This window comes from Panthera tigris, chromosome B2 (genome assembly GCF_018350195.1).
Source record: "Panthera tigris isolate Pti1 chromosome B2, P.tigris_Pti1_mat1.1, whole genome shotgun sequence".
Classification (NCBI taxonomy): domain Eukaryota; kingdom Metazoa; phylum Chordata; class Mammalia; order Carnivora; family Felidae; genus Panthera; species Panthera tigris.
The window spans coordinates 62,646,266-62,661,338 of NC_056664.1; the positions used below are offsets into that span (position 1 = coordinate 62,646,266).

Here is a 15,073-nt window from a genome sequence, read left to right on the forward strand (position 1 = left end):
ATCTCTCTGACTCAGGCCAAAAAAGTTCTCTGCTTTTAAGGGCACATGTTATTAGACTGGGCCCACACAGATAATCCAGGATAACCTCCTAAAAGTCTGTAACCATAATTGCATTTGCAAAGTCCCTTCTGCCACTTCATGTGGCTACTATAAAGGGTTCCACAGATTAGGGCATGGAAATCACTGAGGGAGGAGAAAAGGATTCTATCACAAAAAGTATCCTTCTCTGTCGGACTTAATGTTTTTCAGCTCGAAATTCTACTTTGTCCAGTATCAAGATCGCTATACGTTTTATCATTTCCATTTGCCTAGTATATCTTTTAATATACATTTTTAGCCTTTGTCATCTGTTTTAGGTTATACCTCACTTTGTGAGGAAAATTTAAATTTTTCTTTTAATAGTGAGTTAGGTCCACTCATATTTATTGATATGCCTGGAACATTAATCTCAACATATATTATTATCTGAGACTTGCGTGTATTTTATATTTCTCGTGTTTCCTTGTTAATATGTGTTCTTCACTCTTCCATTTTTAAGTCCTTTTTGTCAAGTAGCTTTATACTTTTGTTTCAGTGTATTTTAATTTTCAAATGCTCTTAGCCCCTGTTTTCATATTTAGCCCTTTAATATAAAGTTGATTAGTTTTTATGTATCCAACTCCCACCTACTACCCATACAGTAATCTATAAGAAATTCTACTTCTCTCTCTTAATTGCATGATTTCTGTCTCATCAGAACCTATGTTTACACATATTCTCACCCTTGCCCACATCTTTTCTTCATAGATCTGCAATATTAAATATTCACCATTACTTCTTTTGCTGATGTTTTCCACCTCATCTCTTGGTTGGTTAGAGCTTGGCAATTAGTGGATTTCTCAAGAGCCCGTGGGTACAGAATTCCCTAAGTCCTTAAATGTTTAAAAATCTCTTTTCTAAAAGATAGTTTGGCCAAATATAAACTTCTGATTTTGGACTGTTCATTTAGGCCTTTTTTAATGTCCCCCCGCCACATTCTTGCTTGCTTTATGTTTTTTGAAAAATCTGATAATAAGTCTAACTATGTTGACCTTGTAAATCAGTGGATTTTTTTTTACTTGGAAATCTTAAGGACTCTTCTTTAATTCTGAAGTCAGTGTTACTAGGAAAATGCACATAAATTTTCCCAGGTACAAAGTGGCTATTTCAATGTGTAGATTTCATGTCTATTTTTAGGTCATTTTTTGGAATCACAACTTTAAATATTAGTTCCACTAATTTCTTTTGTTTTGCTTCTGCATGGACCAATTAAGCTTCTCCTTCTCCAATTAAACACATGTAGTTTTTCCTTCTCTTCCATTTCAACACTTTTTGATTCTTTTTACTTCTTGTTTCTTTCTCTTGGTTGTTTCTCCTACCTTTCTTCAATACTGCTTACCAAATTTTGAGTCTATTTTCCTTTGGACACCCTGTAATTTTGTTTTCATCTCTGTTTTCCTCTCATTTTTCCCACAGTCCAACTCTTCATGTCACTCTGGTTCTTGGCCATTTCTGGTTTTTTGTTTTTGTTTTTTAAATAATGGTAAAAGATACATAACATAAAATGTATCATCATAACATTTTAAGTGCACAATTTAGTAGCATTAAATACATTCACAATGTATAACCAAACTCCAAGAATTGTTTGTATCTGGCAAAACTGAAACTCTGTACCCATTAAACAACAACTCCCCATATCTCTTTCTTTCCAACTCCTGGAGGCCACCATTCTATTTTCTGTTTTCATGAATGTGACTACTCTGGATACCTCATATAAGTGGACTTACACAGTATTTATCTTTTTGTGACCAGCTTATTTCATTTAACTTTTAGGGGCTTTCAGATGAATCTTAGGCCCACCTCCAAATTTCCCCTTTTCTCCCATGCAATTTTCCCCAGACTGACTATCTTTGTTTAAACACAAAGTTTTGCAATAAGAGCTGGAGGGAAGACTTGCTAGATTGGGAGATTTCTTTTTGTTTTTACTTAGAGGTACAGTTGATTCTCATTTGCAGATTCTGTATTTGCAAATGCATCTACCCACTAAAATTTATTTATAACCTTAAAATCAATACTTAGGGCACTTACGTGGTCTTCTGGGATATGTGCAGGGTAATGAAAAATCTAAGTCACCTGATGTGCAAATTCCCAGCTAAGGTTGAACAAGGGTACACCCTTTCTTGTTTCAGCTCTCATACTGTAAACAAGTATCCAGTAAGTGGTCTAGTTAGCATTACATTCTTTGTTTTGTGCTTTTGTGTTGGTAATTTTGCTCTTTCAAAGAGCCCCCAGCATAGTACTGAAGCGCTCTCTAGTGTTCCTAAGACTTAAGAAGGCTCTGATTACTGAGGATGTACTTGTGTAGGTAAGCTTTGTTCAGACAGAAGTAATACTGATGTTGATCTTACATCTACAGTTCAATGTTAATGAATCAACCATATATGTTAAACAAGTCTTCTTAAACACAAACACACAAAAAAAGATCAGTCATTGATTTTTTAAGACCCACTCCAAGCTTTTCTATGCACTGGAGTTTCATTATTATACCAATGTAAAGATGGATTAGGTCACTTACAAGTGGGTTTATTCTTTATATGAACTACAATATCCATACCATAAAGTTACTGGGAATCTACAAAAGATACTGTAGGTTCCAGAAACTCTAATATACAATTACTATTACTCTAAGAAGCATCTACATTAAAACCCCCCAAAAAATCTCTCTCAAATAGTGATCAAGTAAAATTTGAAATGCACATTTATACATCCAGTAAAAGCCTCCTTTAAAGTTAAAAAGTGCCAGTCTTTTTCTTTAGACATACCTAAATAGTATGACCTAAAACAAACAATAAAAACATACATGCTTTAAATATTATTCTCAGAAAGGAAATCTGCTACATCTTTAAACATAGTTGTAGTAAATTCTAGAGGCTCCTGGGATGACAAAAATATTAGTTAAAAAAAATTAAAATATTCCCACACACCTTCAAAACAACTAAGCACTGTCTATGTATGATAAAACTATTTTTCATTGTTTGTTTACCTTATGAATTTTAGTTGTGTTTGTGTATGTGTTGGGGGGTTAGGAGATTAGTGGGACAAGTAGAAATATAAATTTTAATAGTTCTTTATTATGTGTCTGATTCAAATAAACAGAATAAAACAAAAATAATAAAATGCTTAGGAATAAACTTAAACAATGAGACAAAAGACTTATCCACTGAAAACTACAAGACACTGCTCAAAGAAATTCAAGTAGACATAAATAAATGTTAAGACATGCCATGTTCATGGACTTCAAGACTTAGTATTATTAAAATAACAATACTACTAAACGTGATCTACAAAATCAATGCAATCTCTATCAAAATTACAATTTTTTTTTGTTTATTTTCTGGGTTTTTTTGCAGAAACAGAAAAACCCATTCTAAAACTCCTATGAAATTTCAAAAAACCCCAAATAGCCAAAACAATCTTACAAAAGAAAAAGTTACAAGACTTGCATTTCCTGATTTCAAAACTTACTACAAAGCTACAATAATCAAAATAGCTTTGTACTGTCATAAAGACAGATATATAACTAATGTAATAGACCCCAGAAATGAACTCTCCCATATATGATCCATCGATTTTTGACGATGGTGTCAAGACCAAAAGGTCAGTCTTTTCAACAAATAGTGCTGGGTCAAGGGCATCCAAATGCAAAAGAATGAAATTGGACCCTTAACCTTAATCATATAAAAAAGTTAACTCAATATAGTTAAAAAGACTTAAACCTAAGAGCTGAAACTATTAAACTTCTAGGGATAAAAAGGGGGAAACATCTTCATGGCACTGGACTTGGCAATTATTTTTTGGATATGACACAGAAGCACAGGCCACAACAACAACAAATATTAAATAAATTGGACTTCATCAAAATTAAAAACTTTAGTGTATCAAGGACACTATCTACATAGTGAAAAGACAAACCAAGGTTGGGAGATAGTATTTCCAAATCCTATATCTGATAAGGGATTAATATTCAGACTACTAAAAAAAAAAATCCCTTACAAGTTGACAACAATAAAACATAAAGAATTTAAAAACAGACAAAAGACTTGAGTGAACACTTCTCCAAAGAAAATAAATACACAAATAGCCAATAATCAAATGAAAAGATGCTCAAGATCACTAATTATTAGGGAAATGCAAATCAAAGCCACCATGAGGTATCACTCCACAGCCATAAGGTTGGTTATTATCAAAACAACAGAAAATAAGTGTTTGCAAAGATGGAAAGAAATTAGAACCCTTGTGCATTTCTGGTGGAAATATAAAATGGTACAGTCGCTGTGAAAAAAAAGTTTGTAGGTTCCTCAAAAAACTAAACACAAAACGGAAATGTCATCCAGTAATTCCATTTCTAAGTATATACTCAAAATAACTGAAAGCAGGTACTCAAACAGATACTTGAACACCAATTACCACAGTAGTGTTATTCACAATAGCCAAAAGTTGGAAACAACCCAAATGTGCACCAACAGATAGATAAGCAAAATGTAGATTACATACACAACAGAATGTAATTCAGTCTTAAAAAGAAATGAAATTTTGATGCATCTACAACATGGATAAATCTTGAAGATATTATGCAATTTGAAATAAGCCATACACAAACGAACACAGTAATAATTCCACTTATATGATGTACCTAGAACAGGCAGAGACAGCAGGACAGAGGTCATCAGGGGATATGGGCTGGGGGTGGGTGTGGAATGGGGAGTTATTCTTGTTTAATGGGTATGGTGTTTCTGAGATGTAAAAAAGTTCTGGAAATGAATAATGGTGATTGTTACATAATGTTGTGAATGTTCCATGGTTAGTATCACGGAATGCATACTTACAAATGGTTAAAATGGTAAATTTTATATACATTTTACCACAATTTTTAAAAAGTCTCAAAAAATCTGTGATATAATTATGAACATGTATTTACAACTTTCTATGTAAATACAAGAGGCATGTATATAATATAAGGTATATATATATAGTAAAACCAAAAGTTGGATTTAAAACCTAATGAATCCATAGGTTACCCAGGCCAATTAGCTATACAAGTTCGAAGTATGCTGTCATGTAGTTAACGAACATCAGACTGTATTCATAGAAATGTGTTCAGTATTATTTCTGAAAGTTGTTTTAAGAAGCCATTAATTTATTCTAATTAGATGCTTAGTTTTATAAATGTCTACGACATAAAACGGGTATTTTCCTTTGAGTTCTATGGCAGCATTTAAGAAGTTGAAAAATTTTAAATATAAACCTATAACAATAGCAGCTGCAATCTCCTGAGCTGTTTACATCAAAAGGCATTAACACTACATACATTATTTCTTTTAATTCTCACAACAAAAATAAGGTAAGTATATAAATCCATTAGTGAGTTAAGTTAAGGTGAGAAAAGTTAAGGTTTAGAAAGGTGAAGGAACAGAGTTTAGACAGCTGGTTAGGATCAGAGCAAGGACTCAAAACCAAGTGTATGAAACAGCAAAGTCCATGCCTCTGAAATGAGGTATGCATATCCTAAGAATGCAGAGCAATGTGAAACCACAAGATCATTAGGTTTCTCATGAGGATTTACTCTTATGAAAAAAAATTATAATATTTTGTCATAAAAAAAACTATAGAATCGTAGAACTGAATTTTTCCATTTGCGAAAATTTAAATCCAATACATTTTCTTTTTTTTTTAATTTTTTTTTTTTAACGTTTATTTTTGAGACAGAGAGACAGAGCATGAATGCGGGAGGGTCAGAGAGACAGAAAGGGAGACACAGAATCTGAAACAGGCTCCAGGCTCTGCACTGTCAGCACAGAGCCCGATGCGGGGCTTGAACTCACGGACGTGAGATCATGACCTGGGTCAAAGTCGGACGCTTAACCGACTGAGCCACCAAGGCGCCCCTCCAATACATTTTCTAATAAAAGAAACATGGATCAGAATACAGATTAAAAGGCAATATTAGCACAAAAGTTTGAGATAGAACATAACTTCAAAGGAATTTCTATCAGGAGAGTCTCATGGATTGTAAGTCACCTCCGGCAGGTAGGGAACAGTGAGTGGGATGAGTGGACCTGTCTCTACCTTCTTCCACTAGGACTACTTAGATGCTAATATTTAAGAAGCACTAAGAGCATGTATCTTCCACTTTATGAACTATATCAACTATGCACAAACACAGAAGTGCTAATAATTTTTATATTTCATTTGAGTAAAAAAAAGCAGTGTTTATCCCGTCACAATCATGTTAAACCCTCAATTATATAACAATTTAAGTTTGTATCCCCAGAGTTTTCCTTCAGGCATGCCTATTTTCATTCCTCACTGTTCCTAATTATTCCTCTTATCCTTAACCTAGGCCCAGAAAATGAAAGAAAGGTAAGAATTTAGATCCATATTCAAGAATAATACAGTCATATAACAAAAAGAATAAGTGGTAAATTGATTGTACAGGAGGTTTGGGCCAGTGCAATAATGGGAAGAAAAAAAAAAGCAATTGGGACTCTTACACTGGAAAGGAAGAAATAAAACTGTCTTTAAGCATCTAACATGTTCATGTACATAAAAATTCCTTAGGAAACTATAATAAAGCTACTAGAAGTAAAAATTTAGCCAGGTTGCATGATATAAGGTCAATGCACAAAAACAAATTTCTACATACTAAGAGAAGCCAATAATTCAGGATTGAAGGTAAACAAAATCATAAAATCTTCTGTCTTCTCACATGGAGGAGGGGGTGAGAGAGCCCTCTGGGGTCTTTTTTATTAGGGCATTAATCCCATTCATAAGGTCTCAACCCTCATGACTTAATCAGCTCCCAAAGCCCCCACCTCCAAATACCATCACATTGGAGATGAGGATTTCAACATACAAATTTTGGGGCAACAGAAATATAAAGATATAGGTAAATTTATCAAAATATTTTCAAGACCTCTACATTGACCACTACAAAATGTTGCAAAGAGAAATTTAAGTTATCATAAATAAATGGAAAGCTCTCACGTCCATGAATTGGCAGGTTCAGTATTAAAATATAAGCCGGCATCCATCTTGTCAGCTCAGATGAAAGAATGAGCACTAAAGGTTGTATCATCCCCAGGCAAGGCTGGACTGGCCAGGGAACCTGCAGAAATGCAACTCCACTAGCTTATAAACAAAGATATAATCACCAAATGTACCTAATGAAATCTCTAACATAAAGAGTAAAAGCATTTTTCAGATTCCAAGTCTCCTGAAATGGAAAAGACTTTCAGGAGACCAGACAAAGCAACACCAGAGCACCTGCTAACATGACCTTCTGGGCCTCCAATCAGTGGGGTCCACCTTCTTAGGAGGGCCTTTGCACCAAAAGTTGCCTTTAAAAACCCTCGTTTGTCAGGGCCCCTGGGTGGCTCAGTCAGCTGAGCATCTGAATCTTGATTTCAGCTCAGGTTATGATTTCGGGGTCATGGGATCAAGCCCCAAGTTGGACTCCATGCTGAGTGGAGCCTACTTAAAGTTCTCTCTTTGTCTCACTCTGTCTCTTTCCTTCTCTCGCTCTCTCTCTCTCACCCTCTGCCCCTCCCCTGCTCACACTTGCACTCTCGTGCTCTAAAGTTAAAAAACAAAACAAAAAAACACCCTCACCTGTAAGCCACTGGGAGAGTTCAGGACTGTGAAGCATTAGCTCCCTGTTATCCTGGGTGGTGCCACACCAATAAACAGCCTTTCTTGCAATAGGCTGGTATCAAGTTTTTACTTGCTTGCTGTGCATCAGATGGATGAACTCTCATCTGGTTCAGTTTACAATATCAAGTGTCCCCAAATTTGCCTACAGATTCAAAGTAATCCCACTAGAAATCCCAGTGGGCATTTTGTAATATTCTAAAATTTATATTGAAATGTGAAGGATCTAGCATAGCTAAAACAATATTGAAAAGAAGAACAAAACTGAAGAATTTAGACTACTTGATTTTGCGACTGATTATATAACACACCAATAATCAAGTTTTAGCATAAGGACATATAAATCAATGGAGCAAAAGAAAAAGTCCAGAAATAGACCCACATATGCACATGATCAATTGATTTGGCAAAAGGTACCAAGGAAAGCCAATGAGCAAAGAACAGTCTTGACAAGAAAATGTTGCTGAAACAACTGCATCTCCACATGGAAAAGAAGCCCTTAAGTTATACCATCCCATAAAATTAACTTAAAAATGACGACAAACCTAAAATATGAGTTAAACTGTAAAATTTCCAGAAGAAAACATATCAGAAAATGATTGCTATAAAAACTTAAGGAACATCTCTTTGAATGACAGTGTTAAGAAAACATAAAGGCAAGCCATAAAAAGAGACAACATTCACAATACATATATTTGACAAAGTATTTAATCCAGGACACATAAAGAATTCGTAGCTCACTCATCAAACAAAAACTTAAATTTAAAAATGGACAAAAGATTTAAACAGGCATTTTAGAGCAAATATACAGGGGTGCCTGGGTGGCTCAGTCGGCTACGCAGCTGACTCTCAGTTTTGGGTCAGGTCATGATCTCCCGGTTCATGAGTTCAAGCCCCTTGTTGGGCTCCAGGCTGTCAGCACAGAGTCTGCTTGCGGATCTCTCTCTCCCCCTCCCCTACACGCACACTGTTTCTATCTCTCTCAAAATAAACAAACACACTTAAAAAACTCTTAGAGAAAATACACAAATGGCCAATAAGAATACAAAAAGTGCTCAATATCATTAGTCACCAAGGAAATGCAAATCAAAACCACAATAAAATATTATTATACAGCCATCAGAATAACTATTACAAACAGTTACAATATAAGAGCTGACAAGGATATGAAGCAATCTGAAATCTCACATTGCTGTGGGAAAAAAAAATGGTACAACCACTTTGGAAAATACTTTGGTACTTTCTTAGAAAGTTAAACATACATTAAACATTAGACCCAGAAATTCTACTCTTAGTTATTTACCCAAGAAAAATGAATGAAATGAAAACACATCTCCAACAGATGTTTACATCAGCATTATTCATAATAATCTCCAACTGGGAATAACTCAAATCTCCACTAAAAGGTGAGTGGATAAACCAACTGTAACATAGACACCAATCAGGATACTACCCAGCAATAAAACAGAATGAACTACTGAAAAAAAAATGCAACATAGACAAATCTCGAAAACATTTTGTTGCACCAAAGAAGCCAGAAAAAGGATTATACTACACTCTATTCCATTTATATGAAATAATACAACACATAAAACTAAACCATAATGACAGAAGGACATCAATGGCCATCTGGGGTCTGAGTTCAGTGGGAGACGGGAAGACATGGGGTAGTTTTTGAAGTGATGTGGGTCTTCTATATCTACATAGTTGGCAAAATCAATCTGCACACTTAATAAAGTTGATTTAAAAATCCCTCTAAACTAGGTTCAGTGAAATAGGACAGAGCATGTTTAAATCAAGGCAGCTAATGTTAGAGACCAGGTTATAAATATTTATAAAGAAGCCATATAAAAAATTTAGAATTAAGATAAGGTTGAGGAGAAAAAAAAAGAAGAAGATAAGGTTGAGGAGGGTTTTAGCATACCTTTGGTATTACTAAGACAATCACCTTGCAAAAAAAAGAGTGGTGAGTCTTTAACAAAATTGATTCTAACAGAAGGTTTAAAAATACACAATAGGGGTGCCTGGGTGGCTCAGTCGGTTAAGTGTCCAACTCCGGCTCAGGTCATGATCTTATGGTTTGTGAGTTTGAGTCCCGCATCAGGCTCTGTGCAACAGCTCAGAGCCTGGAACCTGCTTCAGGTTCTGTGTCTCCCCTTCTCTGCCCCTCCCCTGCTCATGCTCTGTCTCTCAAAAATAAATAAACATTAAAAAAAAAAAAAAAGTAATACACAATAGATCTGATTATGATATAATTTTGAAGAACTCTTCCAAAAAGGAGATTTTTAGGATGAGCAGTCAGTGCATTTCCTTATTTCCTTTCTAATTATAAGAAAAAGATAAAGCAAAACTCAACCTAACTAATCCTTTCATGGGGCTCTCTAAAACATTTTTTTTTTAACTTAGGTAAAACCCACTTTAGAGCCTCATCTTGCCTAACATTCTTTACACCAGTCTATTCGCTGCACTTTGTAAATTACAACATGCATACTGTTCTATACAAAGTTCAGGTGTTTGAAATGCCAGATACAGAATGGACAATAAAGAAGTCTGTTGCCAGCAGTTCTAGACACTTTTTAGACTCAGAGTTGTATTATTATGCCCTTAGTTCAATCTAGGTCCTTAAGTGTAGGTACCACTATCCAATCTGAAGAAATCAAGGCTAGCAAATGATCGTTTCAAAAAAGAAAAGAAAGAAAGAAAGAAAGAAAGAAAGAAAGAAAGAAAGAAAGAAAGAAAGGAAAGAAAGAAAGAAATGGTTTTCTGCCCTGAATAATACCTTTTTATATACTTTCAGAAACATACCACCTAACAAGGAAGCAAATTCTATTAATTTCAGTTAGGGTACCTGAGTTCTAAAGTGGGTCCCAGTTTTCCTATTTATAGAAAAGTACAAACTTGTGCAGCATGTGGGTGGCTCAGTTAGTTGAGGGTCTGATTCTTTATTTTGGCTCAGATCATGATTTCACAGTTTATGAGATCAAGCCCAGCGTCAAGACTCTGGGCTGACAGCGCAGAGTCTGCTTGAGATTCTCTTTCTCTCCCTCACTCTCTGCCCCTCCCCCACTCATGCTGTCTCTCAAAAATAAGCAAACATTAAAAAAAAGTACAAATTTTCAAAAACGTGCTGGCAGCACACATTACTTACCTATATTCTAATTTAAATTTCCCAACACCTCTGTTACAATACTTGTTTTACACAGGAGTAAATGAAGTTCACAGAGGTGTGTAACTTGCCCAAACTACCAAATGACAGAGCTATGATTCAAAACCAGTTTAACTTCAAAATTCATGCTCATAAGTATCATGCTATAATGCCTTACAAAGAGAAGTCATTCTCTCTGACAGGTCTATATAAACTGAAGAGTGACAACATAATTTTTGAAAACTCCATTTACCTTCAGGGGACGCAGAGCACCACAAAATTTTGTCCACCAGCTGTTTTCAATGAATTCTAAGTGCCTCTCTCTTTTCCTAAGTGTTCGTAACCTTTCTTCAAATTGTTTTAAAGCACGTTTATCCCTTGATGGCAAAGGTCGACCATCCTTGCTCTACAAATAACAGACCAAAATAAAACAGTTTTTTACCATTAAGGTCTTAGTAAAGTATCCATCAAATTTAGAAAATCATGCAACAAAAGCTTTTTTTAGGTTGGATATTCCTCAGGCAAATTTACAAACTGAAAAATACAGACAACAACTAGGTGACAACACACATCTCTGAACCAAGGTCAGCATCAAAATGCAGATGTATACACATTTAATACTGAACTTCTTGATCCCTGTTTTCCAAATACATGGTCAAGTTACATGGAGAGACATAAATATCTTTAAAAATACCTTTTTATATGGTACTTTATTCAATTTGCTCAATTACTCTCCCTAACCTCCAAGCTCCTCCTTCTATTCCTTAATATGTTTGGTCCTACCCCTCCTCTCCCTTTGGTCAGCACAGGTTTCAAATATCAGCAGAGAGATGCAATACTAGTATGTGCTATGCAGATGTTTTTAGAACTGCTGAGAACTTGCACTTTCTTATTCTCCAAGTACTTTTGCAAAATGAGTCATGTTTTCTTTAGCCAACCTACTGACGGAAAACTCCCATCGACCTATGTTTATGTGATGCTTACTGTAACCTTGAGCAGTACCTTTTCCATGGTCTCGAAGATAACACTTTCCCACTTGAATTCTCCTGGCCCTAAGTGTCTTCAATTAGGTACAATAATAAACTACAGTAATATGACAACTGCTGAATATACAAAAAGGTGAAATGTAAACTTGGTTTTATTGGAAGCAACAAGAAACATATTTACATGGAACTACATTTTTAAAATATAAAGACATCAGATATTAAAATGTTAATATCCCTACTTAGGTTTAAGTAGGTTCTTAAGACACAGACAACAAAATTGCTCTCTAGTGTATCCCAGTGCAGGCTCATCTGAAATCATCAAAATAATGAAGACAACACTCAAATATCCTTTAATAAAGAAATTTACACAGTCATAAAGATCTCTTTACATAATGGCATTGCCATGCTCTTCTAGACCGAGCCATCCTCTTCCATACCTTACCATATTGCTTCTCAAACTTTATCATGCATAATTACCTGAAAAGTTTGTTAAACACAGATTTCTAGACCCTATGAATAAAATTTAGTTGGTCTTGGGTGGGGCCTAAAATTTGCATTTCTACCAAAGTCCCAGGAGATGCTGGTGCCACCCAAACAGGGACCATACTTGACATACCTGAGGCTATATTTAATTATCTTCACTCCTTTAAGTCAAATACCATATGTACTATCAAATTGTATCCTCAATAAAAGGAACCTGGGAGAAAGGTATTTTCAGAAGGACAAAGGAATAAAACAAACACTCCCTTCTAGAAGACAGATCCAGGCAATAATACTTCAAGTGTATGGTATGAGAAAGGTTTGGTACTTTGTACCTTAAACATTGTTTTTCTCAAAACTGCCATTCTATTATCCAAAGGATACCAGCAATAAAGTAGTTTTATTTAACAGCTGGCTTTCACTATTTCAGAAAAAAAAAAAAAATTAGTAAACTGATTTAAGGGTCCACTGAAAATAAATCCAAGTTATCTGCCTATTTGGTGAATATTTCAGTGGAGTAAAAGACAGAAGTCCATTCTGCTTTGCCTATTAACCAAACCAAGATAAGAAGAATATTGGTTAGAGAAACAAACACCAGGATAGAAACTCAGCGGGATGCCTGGGTGGCTCAGTTGGTTAAGCATCCGACTTTGGCTCAGGTCATGATCTCCTGGTCTGTGAGTTCGAGCCCCACGTCGGGTTCTGTACTGATTGCTCAGGACCTGGAGCCTGCTTCGGATTCTGTGTCTCCCTCTCTCTCTGCCCCTGCTCTGCTCGCACTCTGTCTCTGTCTCTCAAAAAGTGAATAAACGTTAAAAAATATATATTTAAAGAAACTCGGCAACTAATTATCTCATCTGGAAAAAATATACATATAAAGTATATGAACACATAGCCTTTGTTCAAAAAAAAGTAAAATGTGAAAGAAAGCTTCCCTTCACACTGTCATTAGGTACTACTGCCCTTTCATATTGTTATCACCATTAAGTAAATCAGTATCCTTACACACATTTTCTATGGATTTATATGCATTCATATATGCTAATATAACATATGGTTTTTGTTATACGTAATAGCTAGCATTTCTTGAGCACATTTCTTGTGCCTAAAACTTATCTGTTCCCTTATGTTTATTCTCCTTAAATCTTCAGAACAAAATTTTGAAGTTGGTAGTACTAGTATACCCATTTACTAGATGAGGAAAATAAGGCTCACAGATACTATAATATGCATGATAAGGAGAGCTAGAATTTGAACTGAGAGACTGATTTGATAATCTACCTCATTCTTTTTCATCACTGCACACCACATTATACCATGGCACCTTAATAAATACTTTATTTTTGAACACTTAGACTGTTTTCTTTTGGAAGGGGAGGGTGTGCATTAACAGTGTGCATGAACATCCTTATATAATGAAGTAGGATACATTCCTAGACATCAGCTGCTGGATTAAACTTTACTAACGGGTGTGTTTGTTTGTATATGTACATGTCACATCACATAGTTTTCTTTAAAAAGCTGTAGACTTTACATTCCCACAAACAGTGTATCTATGCCCCAAATCTCATTAATACCTGACAGAGGTAAAAATGTTAAAGATTTCTAAAAGATAAAAAAAATAAATATAGGGGCCCCTGGGTGGCTCAGTCAGTTAAGCGTCCGACTTCGGCTCAGGTCATGATCTCACAGTTCGTGAGTTCGAGCCCCACGTCAGGCTCTGTGCTGACAGCTCAGAGCCTGGAGCCTGTTTCAGATTCTGTGTCTCCCTCTCTCTGACCCTCCCCCATTCATGCTCTGTCTCTCTCTGTCTCAAAAATAAATAAACGTTAAAAAAAAAAATTTTTTTTTAAATATATATATATATATATATAATGAGTACTTCTAATTAGCACATCTCTGATTATGAAGGTGACCAATCGGTCTCTGTACTGCAAGTTCCATGTTCTAGAAAATCTCTCAGGTCCTAGGTGAACTAGGATGCTTGGTCAACCTACTTACTACTAAAGAGCTGAAGCATCATTTTGTAACTTTCACTGGATAGTTTTTCCTTCAGTAAATGCTATTTGGGTCTTTTGTTCAATATTTCTATGTAATGCTTGTCCTTTTTTCTTACTGACTGGAAGATGTTCTTTATACATAACCTATACTGCAGATTATTTCCTCACACTTTTTTTGCTGGTTCTTTAACTTCCTTTTTGGTGGTACTTTTTGGGTACATAAATTTTATTTTTAAAAAAAATTTTTTTTCAACGTTTTTTATTTATTTTTGGGACAGAGAGAGACAGAGCATGAACGGGGGAGGGGCAGAGAGAGAGGGAGACACAGAATCGGAAACAGGCTCCAGGCTCTGAGCCATCAGCCCAGAGCCTGACGTGGGGCTCGAACTCACGGACCGCGAGATCGTGACCTGGCTGAAGTCGGACGCTTAACCGACTGGGCCACCCAGGCGCCCCGGGTACATAAATTTTAGAACATAAAAATGTAAAACTCACCAATGTCTCAATCAGCATTTGGGATTTTTGTGTGCCTCGTTTAGAAAGGTCTTCTATACACGAACAAAAACTTTACTTTCACTTTCTCCTAATGTTTTTTAAGTTTTGTATTTGATTTGAATTCAGGATTGTTTTACTCTATGGTAGGGGGGGTCTATGAAAATTTCATTGTCTTCTATGATTGCACTGAATTTCTACCTAAAGTTATGAACAACTGTCACCTCTACAATAATGAATCTTTC

At 35.4% G+C, this 15,073-nt stretch overlaps 1 protein-coding gene across 1 annotated transcript in view; it reads right to left on the reverse strand.

Moving 5' to 3' along the window:
* LMBRD1 (LMBR1 domain containing 1) overlaps positions 1-15,073 on the reverse strand; it is a 112,884-nt gene that overhangs the window by 40,444 nt on the left and 57,367 nt on the right. Inside the window, exon 9 of the mRNA XM_042986622.1 lies at positions 11,124-11,276. Within this exon, the coding sequence (XP_042842556.1) occupies positions 11,124-11,276 (153 nt within the window). The remainder of the gene's footprint in view (positions 1-11,123; positions 11,277-15,073) is intronic.